The sequence below is a fragment of the Diospyros lotus genome, chromosome 6 (assembly GCF_014633365.1).
Source record: "Diospyros lotus cultivar Yz01 chromosome 6, ASM1463336v1, whole genome shotgun sequence".
Classification (NCBI taxonomy): domain Eukaryota; kingdom Viridiplantae; phylum Streptophyta; class Magnoliopsida; order Ericales; family Ebenaceae; genus Diospyros; species Diospyros lotus.
The window spans coordinates 18,590,608-18,603,635 of NC_068343.1; the positions used below are offsets into that span (position 1 = coordinate 18,590,608).

The following is a 13,028-nucleotide window of genomic DNA, read 5'->3' on the forward strand; positions in this document are numbered from 1 at the left end:
AGCCTGTAGGGAAAGCCAATTTTGTTACATTGAGAATGGCGTGGGTGCTCTTGCCTTGGCGCGGTCTAAAGCGTGTTGATTGCAATTCATTGGATATGGTTTTGCCACCACCACAAATAGGAATATCCAAATTATTATGATTGCCCAATCATAGTGCCCCAGACAGTGGTCTATTGCCATGGCCATTCATAACATGCTAGTGCTCCTTAAGATACAGGACCCACTAATTTCCAAGCTATAATATGACACCAAAATTGCTGCTCTACAACCGTAAAAGCAGAAACCACCATTTTTTAGTTGTTAAAAGGGTAAATTATTAAAAGGAAAATTACATTTAGACTCACTTTATTTTTTTAATAGAGACATCTACCTTGTTATTTAATTTCAATTGTAAACTACTTTTTATTATCATTAACTATTAATGTGACAAGATACAATATATGTATTTTCAAATGACAAGAACTTGCAGAGGAATGAATAACAAGTCATGTATTTTCAAAAAATTACACCTATTTGTTACAAACTAAAAGGGGTGTTTCAGTCCCTCCAAAGAAGTATTTCAAATGAAAAAAATGGTTCACTTTGCTTCAATCTTTCATGGTCCAATGATACAAACAATTGCAACTGTAGGGAAACCGTGTGTTGGACATTGTTAATCAAAATTTGCACCTATTTGAGGAAACCAGCGTTGTATCAAACAACTTTCATCCGCTATCTGCCAGAAACTGACAATGCCTGCACGTTAAGCAGCCTCTCCTCGTCGTTCTCATTGAAATCGCGGCTTTCCTCTCCTTCATAATCTATATCAATCACTCTTCTCTCTTCATGCAGCTCACCTAATCCCAGAACATGAAGTGGAGAGTATTCATCTCCCAAAGGAGCATTCTCTATCTGCAGCATCTCCGATTCGATCAAAGCCACCATCCTCGCGCGGTCCCTGTCTCTCGGATAAGTACAGTAGAGGAATGAGTAGATGAGGCAACAAACCACAAAAGGAACACCAATTGCTGAGTAGAGAGCCTTGGCAAGTGCTGCAGCGTTCTCTCTGTCAGTTTCAATCTCTTCTGAGTCTGTTGATCCTTTCTGAACTGGAATGTAGCCAAAAACGTGCCGAGCCAAAAACCCAACAACTGGAGGAGCAAATGATGCTAGTATGGACTCAAATGATCGATCCAGGGCATAGACGCTTGTCCTTGATCTCTCAGGAACTATCTCTGCAAATATTGGACTGTATACATGTCAAGAACAATGAAAGGGTTAACAATCTCAAAGGTAAATACCTTGAGACACTTTTAAAAACAAAATGTAAACAGTAAATGAAAAATGTATTTTTAATATTTTTGGTGCTGTCATTTATCCCACAATGAAAACAACACAAATCTCATAATTTGAACTACCTAATATATTTTTAAGTCATAATATCGTTCGATTATGTGACTTATTGTACTTCCACTTTGTTCCATACATCACGTAGATTCGCTTTCTGGGCAGCACAGTTTAAGCACTGAATAGCCTGCTATCCTGTCTGAAAGCATGCTGACAAGAAGGCAGATGTCAAAATGCCTTCTTTTTCTACCTTGTTGGCTCTTTATATCCCCCATATATCCAATGATTGCTCTTAGCATACTTGAATTTCTTTAGCAAGTCAAAATTTGTGGCTCTAAGTCAGAACAATAGGATACCATCAAGAACAGTGGCCCCAAGAGCAGTCCTTCTGTTGAAACCCTCACTCTCCTTGCGGGTTTTGAATCAGCAAGGGGCCTCAATTGCCTTAATGTTCCTTTGTGACATCTTGTTGGGAAAGAATTAAACAGAGAAATCCTTTAACCAACAAAGCTACAGCATTTTGAAAGAAAAAACCGCAAATCTTCTCTCAACTCCCCCAACCCAGGAACTCGGCAACACTCTCTCTCAAATGACCTGAGAATTGAAATATGGTACACAATTACCTCATACTAATTGGTCAATTTGTGAAAAACAACTCCCTTGGGTTTTCTATTCCTATCATGATTTGGTTTCCCATCCACATTTGCATTTAATTTTTTCAAAAAACTTACTCCCATCTGACTTGGGGTTTGAAGAGTCACTGAACAACTCTTCACTTGAGTCAAACCTCTAATGTACTCACTCTCACAAAACTTTCTTAAGAGGGGAACGACCTCTTTGTTGATGCCAATTGCAAAAACCAGATTCTTCACTGATGCCATCACAGGCAACTGGAGAGGCAGTACCCTCTCAGTCTTCATCATTGTCAATTAACACAACAGCCTAAAAATGCAGCAAGAAACAGTGCCAAAAACTCTGCCATTATTGCTGCCACCTTCTCCATTCCAAACCTTGAAGGGCCACTATTTTTTTTTGTTTTTTTTTTTACTTTCTTCTTTGTATACCTCATCATCTCTTGAACAATAACTACTTAATCTCAGAAGGTGAATCAACAATTCTGATACGACTTTTTGAGAAAGAACTTAATAGAGAGAAACCGCACCCAAAGCAAAGGGTGCCCATGGTGCATGAGGTTCCCTGCTTTTCCAGACACACCCAAATATTTAATAGTTTTGTCTCTCAATAGGCATACATCCATGACCTCAAAAGGAGTAATTACTACTCAAACAAGCTACAGTTTTTAAATGGGAAAACTACAAATCTTCCCTCTAACTCACACCACTCCTAACCCGGTTACTCATCTCTCAAATAATTCCGGCTACTAAAGCGTGGTACACAATTACCTCATACTAAAGATATCTAGTTATACGAAACAACTCCTCGGGTTTCCTTTTCCTATCAAGATTTGGTTTTTCATTCCTAGCCGGATTTCGTTTTCTTGAAAAACCTATTCCCATCATATTGGAATTCAAGAAGTTATCCACCCCGTCATATGAACTATAGGCAATTTAGTGGACATTCTAGTCCCCCTTAGTTAATCCAAATATGAATGCACCATTCCTTAAGTTAGTATTTCTATATCTGTTTCCCTAATAAATCTTGAAGATAACTGAGAAAAAAAGAAACATATTGAAATTTTTTTAGAGAAGTAAAGGTAAAAAGAGACATACTGGGAAAAAGAAACAGAAAGGGACTTGCTTCTTTCCAAAATGTTCTATTGTTTCACAATCATCCTTAAAAACAAATCTACATGGTTGGCACAATGAAGGTTCCTTTGAATTGTTGATCCATGGTAATCTAAGCATCCTTTAGAATATTTGAGAGACAGAAAACTGATATTACCACTTTTGTTACTCCAATAATTTCAGGAGAAAGTGTATCTGTGGTTTGAAGAGACGTACTTGTTTGTAGCTGGACCATTCCAGGATATAACTAATCCCATGGCAAACAATACAAAACCATGCAGGAACGCAGTGGAGGGATCATCAGGCAAAACTAGCAGCAGTATTGCAGCCAAAGGAATGGCTGAACCAGAGCTTATCTGTGAAAGAATTATTCTACCAGAATTTGGAAAGTGTTGGGCAAGGATATCCCCCATCTTTCCTCCAAATAGACCACCAAGAGAACCAGCAATAACAAATAGAGTCCAGAGCAATGCCACTGTCTTGTGGGAGAAACCAATAAGCTCTAACCACATAGGGGCAAATGACAAAGCTGACCAAGGAAATGATCCAGCCACACCTTGAGCCACAATAATTTGGAAAGATGGTATTTTCAGTACCATCTTTGCCTCCTTAACCAGGTCCTTTAGTTCAGACCAGAAAGACTTGTTTGGAACCTGTGCTTTAGCTTCACTATCAGAAAAGCGGGGATCATTGGCAAAGAGGCGGACCAAAATACCAACTATAACACTGAGCAGCCCAACCAGATGGAAGGCTATTCTCCAACCAGGGATACCCATGATTGATGTTGAGGCTATCAATACTGAACAAAGCCCACCAATAATTGAGCCAAAATTTGCAGTTAACTGCAGCCATCCAAAAGCTGTACCCCGGTTGGTGTCATCAGTTGAGTCTGCAACAAGGGATTGAATAGCTGGTGTGACTATGGCAAGTCCTATCCCATTCAGACCTCTTGAAATTGCCACCTAGATAAACAGCAAAGACAATTACAGTTTTTTAATGTTATACACTGTATGAACATAAAAACAGCAATACATCACAATGACAATTCAATTAATGTAAGGCATCAAGTTTCAACATAAAAAGCCTCAACTCTCTCCCTGCTTTCTTTTTCATTTCCTGAAAATCCATGAATTTTCAACCCAGAAATGAGTTTTTCAGTAAGGACTTGCATCTTTAAATTTTCTTGGGCAAAAGATGTTTCATGCAACATGAATTTGTTGTACTCAGATCTGTATCTCAGTACAAACTTTTATCGAGGCTGCAATTGCAGTCATAAAGTTAAAAAAACCACTCATATTGAATTTACTCAAGGTAGTCAAGGGTGAAAGGCACTATGTCATTATATCACCTGAGACACTAGGTACATAAAAAGCGCTAGCTTGAGCGACAGCGAAGCTTTAAATTGACAAAAAAATAACAATAAACATATTTAATGAAAAAGACAATAATATAATGCATATAATAATAAAACATAAGAAATAGTCTTAACACAAATTCTTTTAATATTCTTCAAACAATATAACAAATATATTCAATATTTAAGCAGCAACAAACAAACAATATTCAATATTATATCCAATATTTATATATTATTCAATATTCAAAACTAATCTTAAGGAGCAAACAATATTCAATGTTCAACTCTCTTTCTGCAGCAGCAACAAACAAAATATCACTCAAACAGAAGCAATAACGAAGAGGAGCAATGTGTTAACAGTTGAATAAATCCCACAATAGACCAGACTCTAGAAAGAGGTTAGAGGAGAGATGGCCACCAGAGAGTTGCCGGTGAGCGTGCTAGTGAAGATCAGTTGCTGGGAGGGTCAGTCATGTACCATCACACCAAGGGTTCCTGAGCATGACGACTCCAATCGACCTCCTGAGATTGCTCTACGACTTGCCACCCTCAGATCTATGAGAATGCCATTACAACTATAGGAGATATGAAACATGGGAGAATCACAAGAAACTTGCCTCCTTTGATTTTTCGAGCCAATGACCTCTCTCTCTCTCTTGGTTACACCCAGGCAAGCATCTGAGACGCTTGATCTCATCAAAGGTGCTCACCTAGGCAGTGGCTGAGTAAAGGAGCCTTGCCTAGTAGTACACAAGGCGCTTCCATGGCACTTTGCATCATCCATGCACCTTTCTCGCCTTTGACTACATGATTATACTAAAACGTCTTCCTAATTTCATGGTTTTGGCCAAACCATATTGTAACACCCCGCACCTATAATAGAAGGAACTATTTGTTGGATGTTAGTAGAAGAATCTAGAATTCTTTAGTCCTTTGAAGAGAGACTTGGACTTTTCTAGATTGGCGCTAGATATTCTAAATGATTCTACACTTTGTTATTGTACATATTTAGAATGTTGTGTATACAAACGTGTTGACATTCCCTTAGGTAAGGTGGGGTGCTTATGTAGGAAGGGATGAGAGTTGCAAGTTGATTAGTATGTTGTACAAGAGAAAGGAGATGAGTGCTATGGTGAATTTCTCCAGACTTATCGGCATTACTTGTTTAGGTCTCATTTCACCAACAACATGGAGAATGTGGCCACTAGCTACTTTCACACCTAGAAGAATGACTCCAAAAGCAAGGCATGTGGTATGGACTTCTTGGCAAAGTTTGAGACTTCAAGTATAGGGATGTAAACAAGCCAAATTGAGCTGGGCTTAGCTTTGTTTCGGGTCGGCTTGTTTATTTCTTAAGGCGTTCAAGCTTGGTTCGTTTATGAGCTGAGCTCTACAAGGAATGTTTGAACTCAATTCGTGAACAATTTTTCATGTTCGGGTTTGGTTTGAGTTACAAAGCTTGTTCATGAACAAACTCGTTTCCTGTTCATGAACAAATATTTATAAATGAGCTATTTTTTTAATGAATAGTTCATACAATTATATTATTTAACAAAATCATAGACTTCAAAGCAAGAAAAAAACAAAATAAACCCTAAAACATCTTAGGGATATATATACTCTTATTAAATGAACAAACAAATGAGTTTTTAATGAACTTTAAATGAATTACAAACAAGTTGAACAGGCTTCTATTTGAGCTCAGCTTGTTTATTAATGAGCTTTGAATTTTTGTTCTATTTCGTTTATTTACTTAATAAGCGAACATATATGAGCTCAAATCGAGCTTGTTCACGAGCTGTTCACTGAACGTATTAGTTCATTTACACCCCTATTTGAGTACAAGCAAGGGTATTAGATATTTTTGTAGAACATTGTCATAGAGCAAGGGTATAGTTGTAATTAAAAGGTGTAATGGCAGTATTGTAATAATTCTGTAGGGGATAATTCAAATGGCGCGCGCATGGGCTGGTTTCCTAACTGCCGTGCCAAGCCATGTAATTCTTCTATAAATACAGATAAGTTGAGGATGGAAAATTATGTGAGGATTATACCACAAATTCCTTTCCCTCTCATTTCTCAATTCACACTTATCTCGCCTATTTCTTAATCTCTCTCAATCTCTCCCTCTCAATCCTTCCCACCTATACCATTTCCTTCCAGAATTACGGAAGGAAGCCTCTCCTCAAATCCGAGCCTGACATTTGGTATCAGAGCCCGCGACCTGGCAGCAGTAATGGCTGACGGAACGTGAGCGAAGCAGATGGAAATTAGACTGGACACAATCGAGTTGGGATTGCGATAGCATCAGGAGCAGGTGGATGATAGATTGGAGACGATGGAGTTAGGAATTCGGAATACTCAAGAAGAGATCCACCGAAGTAAATCGGAATACACGACCGCATTAGATTGTGCCGTGAACGGAATTTGAGAAGAATTCTCCAGACTCAGTCAGCAATTGACGGCAGCTTTGAGCATGTTTGCTAGGCAACCAAATGTCAGTTTACCAAAGGATTTTCCCCCAAGGACAACGTCAACACTAATCTTGACTGCACCGGTGACTTGATTGCGACCTCAAGAGCCACGGTGTGGGGGAGAACCACCGGAATTGGGAGAGGGTGCGAATCCAAGGTGTTATGGTGGTATCAATTCAGCTCATCCGGGTTTGAGGATGGAGATTTCGGCCTTTGATCGGGATAGGCCGAGGTGGTGGATACGCCGATGTGAACGGGTGTTTTATCAATATTGAATCGTTGAAGGTGATAAGGTATGTATGGCTGCTTCTTACTTAGATGATGTGGCAGATGCGTGGTTCCAAAATTGGAGTCATGGCAGGTTGGATTTAAGTTGGCCAGAGTTTGTTAACCAATTGTGCCGAAGGTTTGGAGAGAAGACTAGATCTGATGTAATTGAGGAGTTTAACAAATTGAAACAAAATGGAACAGTGGAGGAATACCAAACCAGATTCGAAGAATTGAGGTCCTTACTCTCATTGTCACATCCCTACCTAGATGAGGAGTATTTTGTTTCAAGTTTTATCAGTGGGCTGGAGGAGTTAATTAGACCGACAGTTAAGATGTTGTACCCCACAATGGTGGCACAAGCAGCTGAGCAAGCTCGCTTACACAAGCTATCGATGGAAACCTTTGCTAGGAGACATAGGTTGTCGTCTAAAAATAGCAGGGAGGATCACACCTACGGGGGTATCACAAGGGTAATAATTTCCAAGCTCGCTTACACGAGCTATCGATGGAAACCTTTGCTAGGAGACATAGGCTGTCGTTTAAAAACAGCAGGGAGGATCACACCTACGGGGGGTATCACAGGGGTAATAATTTCCAAGGGCAAAGGGGAGGACCTACCAGTAAAGTCACCCAACCTACGGTACAACCAAGAAACCTATTGGTGGACCAAAAGCGACAATTAGGCCTCTGTTTCCGTTGCGGAGAAAAGGTTGGACAAGGTCACCAGTGTAAGAATCTCCTCCTTACTATGGAAGGACAGGAGAAGGTAGAGGAGGATGAAGTTGGTACTGACAGGAATGAAGAGGTGCCTGAGGAAAATGAAGGGGGTGAGATCTCAATGCATGACTTGCAGGGCCAAGCAGCGGGTAGGGTCATTAAGGTGAAAGGGGTGGCCTGAAAAAGGAAAATAGTAGTGCTAATAGACAGTGGCAGCACTCATAGTTTCCTAGATGAGACAACAGCCCACTACCTACAGTGCGACCTACAAGAGACTCCCCCTATGTCAGTCCTAATAGCTGATGGGACCAGGATGGTAAGCCAACTCAGATGTATGGGATTCAAGTGGCTAATGAGTGGGCGAGAATTCTCGACAGATTTGAGAATACTCAAGTTGGGAGGGTGTTATGTTGTGTTGGGAGTAGATTGGATGAAGACAGTGAGCCCCTTGGTGTTCGATTTTAATACTTTGGAAGTGACCTTTAATTTGGAGGGCCAACAGGTTATTTTACATGGAAGTCAAGAAACCGAGGAGTGTAGGGCTGTTTCAAGGAAAAGAATTCAAAAGCTGCTGGAATAGGGAAGTACCACTATGGGACAACTGCATTCAATTTATGTTATGGACGTTGGGGTAATGACAACTGGAGAACACAAGCTTGTTGCACAAAGGGACACTTCTTTGATAATGAAGGACAATAAGGTACACCTCCCTACACCTATTCACAATTTGCTAATAGAATTTGAGGATCTGTTTGCCAACCCCCAAACCCTGCCACCCCATCAAATCCTTGACCATTCTATTCACCTTAAACCCAATAGTGAACCAGTAAATTTAAAAGCCTATCGATATTCTCCAATACAAAAGGCGGAAATAGAAAAACTTATAAGAGAAATGTTGTCCAAAAACCTGATACAACCAAGCCAAAGTCCATATACCTCACCAATCCTCCTAGTTAAAAAAAAAAGATGGCACATGGAGATTTTGTCTGGATTATAGGCAACTCAACTCACTAACCATCAAGAACCAATTCCCTATACCCATTATTGAAGACCTCTTAGACGAATTAACAGGCGTATCCATTTTTTCTAAGCTTGACTTGACCTCCGGATACCACCAAATCCGAATGAACCCAGCTGATTGCCCTAAGACCGCTTTTAGAACCCATTAAGAGCATTACGAATTCTTGGTAATGCCCTTTGGCCTCACCAATGCGCCTGCAACCTTCCAAGCATTAATGAACCACATTTTTGCTCCCTATTTGCGTAAATTCGTATTGATATTTTTCGATGACATTCTCATTTACAGTTTCACCTTAGACCAGCATTTATCCCACCTCAACCTAGCATTTCAGATCCTTAGATTCCATAAGTTGTATGTGAAAAGGTCTAAATGCTCATTTGCAGAAAGGAAGGTTGAATACTTGGGTCATATCATATCTGGCCAAGGAGTTAGTACCGATCCTCACAAAATTGAAGCTATGAAGGCCTGGCCCTGGCCTAAAACCTTGAAGGAACTGAGAGGATTCCTAGTCCTTACAGGGTATTACAGACGCTTTATAAAAGGGTATGGCATGATTAGCAAGGCACTGACCACTCTGCTAAAGAAAAATAATTTCGGTTGGGGACCGGAAGTAGAGGAAGCATTTGAATGCCATAAAGCAGCCATGACACAAGCCCCAACATTGACTCTACCAGATTTGTCCAAGGAGTTTATTTTGGAAACGGATGTGTGTGACATCGGTATAGGGGCTGTGCTTAGCCAAGAAGGGCGACCAGTGGCCTATCTAAGCCAAACATTGCCCCCCAGACACATTGGCCTAAGTATATATGACAAGGAGTTGTTGGCAGTTTTAATGGTTGTGGAGAAATGGAGACATTACCTAGAGGGCAAGAAATTCACCATCAAGACAGATCATGAGTGTCTTAAATTCTTGTCCCAACAAAGAGTACATAACCAGCTACAGAGAAAGGGAATTACCAAACTCATGGGATTTGACTTCATGATCCTATACCGCAAAGGGAAGGAAAACAGGGCAGCCAATGCTCTGTCAAGGAGAGATGTGCCAGCCTCTTGTTAGGCCATGTCGGCCTTGGTCCCAGATTGAGTGCAAGACATTACCCACAGCTATGACAAGACTCCTTGGATCAAAGAGCTACTTACTAAGATTTCAGTACATGCAACTGCTGACCCTAACTACTAATTAAAAGGGGGATTATTGAGGTTCCAAAACAGAGTGGTTATCGGGGCAAGCGAAATGTTGAAGAAGAAGATACTCTAGAGCCTGCATGACTCCCCCATAGGTGGGCATTCGGGGCTCAATGTGACCTACAGGCGGGCATGGCAACTCTTTTACAAGAAGGGGTTAAAGAAGGATGTAACTAGATTTATCTTGGAATGCACTACCTGCCAAAGGTGCAAACATGAGCAAATTCCTTATCCAGGCCTCTTACAACCTTTGGAAATACCCTCGCAGGCTTGGGAACTGATTTCAATGGACTTTATTGAAGGTTTACCAAAATTTGAGGGTGCTGACACTCTATTGGTTGTGGTGGACAAATTGACTAAATTTAGCTACTTCATCACGTTGGCTCACCCATTCACAGCCACTGAAGTAGCAAGGAAACTGATGGATTCAATATTCAAAATACATGGATTGCCTAAGGCGGTAATTTCTGATCGTGATAAGGTATTTACCAGTTAGTTTTGGAAGTCATTATTTCAAGGGCTCAGCATCAAGCTTCATCTCTCTTCTGCCTACCATCCCGAGATAGATGGGCAAACTGAAATAGTCAACCAATGTCTCGAGACTTATCTTAGATGCTTGTGTGTTTCCAAGCCAAGGAGTTGGAGTAGATGGGTAGCTCTTGCCCAATGGTGGTATAACACCAACTACCATACAACACACAAAAGAACTCCTTTCGAAGCTCTATTTGGGTATCTGCCACCTATCATTCCTGCTGTAATGCACTATTCTTCCTAGGAAACATCCACCGATCAGTACCTAAAGGACAGACAGGACGCCCTACTGACCATTAAGCAGGAATTGGCCCTAGCAAAACAACGGATGAAGCAGTTGGCAGATAAACATAGGACAGAGAGACAATTTGAAGAAGGAGCTGAGGTCTACTTAAAGGTTAAAAGGTTCCAACAACACCTTTTCCACAAGGGGCCAATCTCTAAACTCAATCCTAAATTCTATGGGCCCTTCAAGATTTTGGCAAAGGTGGGCCTTGTCGGTTATCATCTCCAGTTGCCTGAGGGCGTGGGCCTTCATCTAGTGTTCCACATTTCTCTTCTGAAGAGATCCACTGGACCAGCAGACAACGCAAGTAGTACACTGCCCATTTCCTTGGAAGACATCGAGGACGACGGTGAACCAGTGGCAGTGCTGGACAAACGGGTGGTCTACAATGATACGGCTCCATTGACTCTAAGTCGTAGTGCAATGGTCTCACCTCCATCTGGACAACACCACGTGGGAGTATCTCCCTGACCTTGCAACGCTTTCCTAGGATGACAAGTCTACTGTAATTTCTTGGAGACAAGAAAGGTTTTAAGGGGAGGGAATTGTCATAAACCAAGGGTATAGTTGTAATTAGAAGGTGTAATGGTAGTATTGTAATAATTCCATAGGGGATAATTCAAATGGCGCGTGCATGGGCTGGTTTCCTAACTGCCGTGCCAAGCCATGTGATTCTTCTATAAATACAGATAAGTTGAGGATGGGGAATTATGTGAGGATTATACCACAAATTCCTTTCCCTCTCATTTCTCAGTTCACACTTCTCTCGCCTATTTCTTAATCTCTCTCAATCTCTCCCTCTCAATCCTTCCTGCCTATACCATTTCCTTCCAGAATTACGGAAGGAAGCCTCTCCTCAGATCCGAGCCTGACAAACATTCTGAATTGATCCGTTGGACAAACCATTCTAAGGTAATCCTAGCAATTCAAGAAGAATTGTTATCTCTCTCTAGTAACACAAAGCTCTCTGTTCACTCATCAAACTTTCTAGCTCCTCTTGTCTCCTATTCGTTTCTAAGGATTGAAAGCTGATTTAGCGTTCACCAAAGGGGTGATAAACCTAAGAACACGCACAGCTAGCTTGGAAGTGTCAGGGCCATCACAATATATGTTGTAGATCTATTGCACAAGCATATGCTTTCTTTCGAAACCACTCGCCAAATAGAAGAATTTGCGAAGGCATATCAGTTAAAAGCAACAAATCTCATCATTCATATATAATCAACAAATAATGGCAAGACCAACATTTGGGGTCTGGTAACTTCAAATTCAGTCATGGCCTGGTTTGAACAAATTCAATCATGCTAGCTAATAGACATAATAATGTAAAACCAGATTAGGCTCTCAATTTCCAGTTTGACACATCCGACCCATTTCTTTTATTATTAGTTTAATTGGGATTACACCTAATCATCAAAACCCACAAATAACAAGAGCTCATTCATTATCTGCGAATGGATCTAACCTCTAAGAAAGTGGAGGAGAAGGCGACGAGGAAGGTGGCGGCGGCCCAGAGGAAGGCGCCGAGCGCGATGACGTGGGTGCGGTTGTGGCGGGAGGCCAAGTAGGCGGCGAGAGGGTAGCATGAGGACTGCACTATGGATCTGAAGAGAGTGAGAGATCCCAGCCCGGTGGGGTCGGTGTGCAGCGCCGCCCCCACCTCCTTGTACACTCCCGGCAGCAGAGACTCGTCGGCTCTCTCCATGATTCCAGCCAGATTCACCAGAATCAGTGTCACGCTCTCCGCTTTCAGCCCCATCGTCGTCTTCGTTTACGTTTTTCTCTGCTTTTCCTCCTCCCCTCCTTAGAGAAGCCGTGAAGGTGGGGGGTGACTTGGATGGTTGACTTGGACTGGGCAAGAATCCAATCCATCCGTCCATGGTGTTCTGCCCCCCGCAAGAATTTAGAGGTGTTGGTGTAGGTCGTCTGGCCCAGTCTGCCACGCGGAACTGCTTCGTCAGTTAAGGCTCCTGATAAACTGCCACGTGTTGTTTGTTGATAGCCCATTTTCTTCAACGAAAGAACAGAAAGTCAACAGTTTTACTAATTGCGACCACAGACACATGGCCTAAAAAATATCTCATAAGCCATTTTCGAGCAATGAACTGGGATATGC

General features: G+C 41.4%; 1 protein-coding gene across 2 annotated transcripts; it reads right to left on the reverse strand.

Annotated features, from left to right (window-relative positions):
- Positions 1-443: 443 nt before the first annotated feature.
- LOC127804696 (uncharacterized) lies at positions 444-12,811 on the reverse strand. Of its 2 annotated transcripts, none has more exons than XM_052341634.1 (3): positions 12,378-12,810; positions 3,288-4,033; positions 444-1,228 (listed from the first exon to the last, which is right to left on the reverse strand). In XM_052341634.1, the coding sequence occupies exons 1-3, from the start codon at positions 12,669-12,671 to the stop codon at positions 712-714; spliced, it is 1,557 nt and encodes a 518-aa protein (XP_052197594.1). In that variant the 5' UTR covers positions 12,672-12,810; the 3' UTR covers positions 444-711. The 2 variants fall into 2 exon arrangements, with proteins under 2 accessions (XP_052197594.1, XP_052197595.1); XM_052341635.1 differs by having other exon boundaries at positions 1,059-1,214; positions 12,378-12,811.
- Between the last annotated feature and the right edge of the window lie 217 nt (positions 12,812-13,028).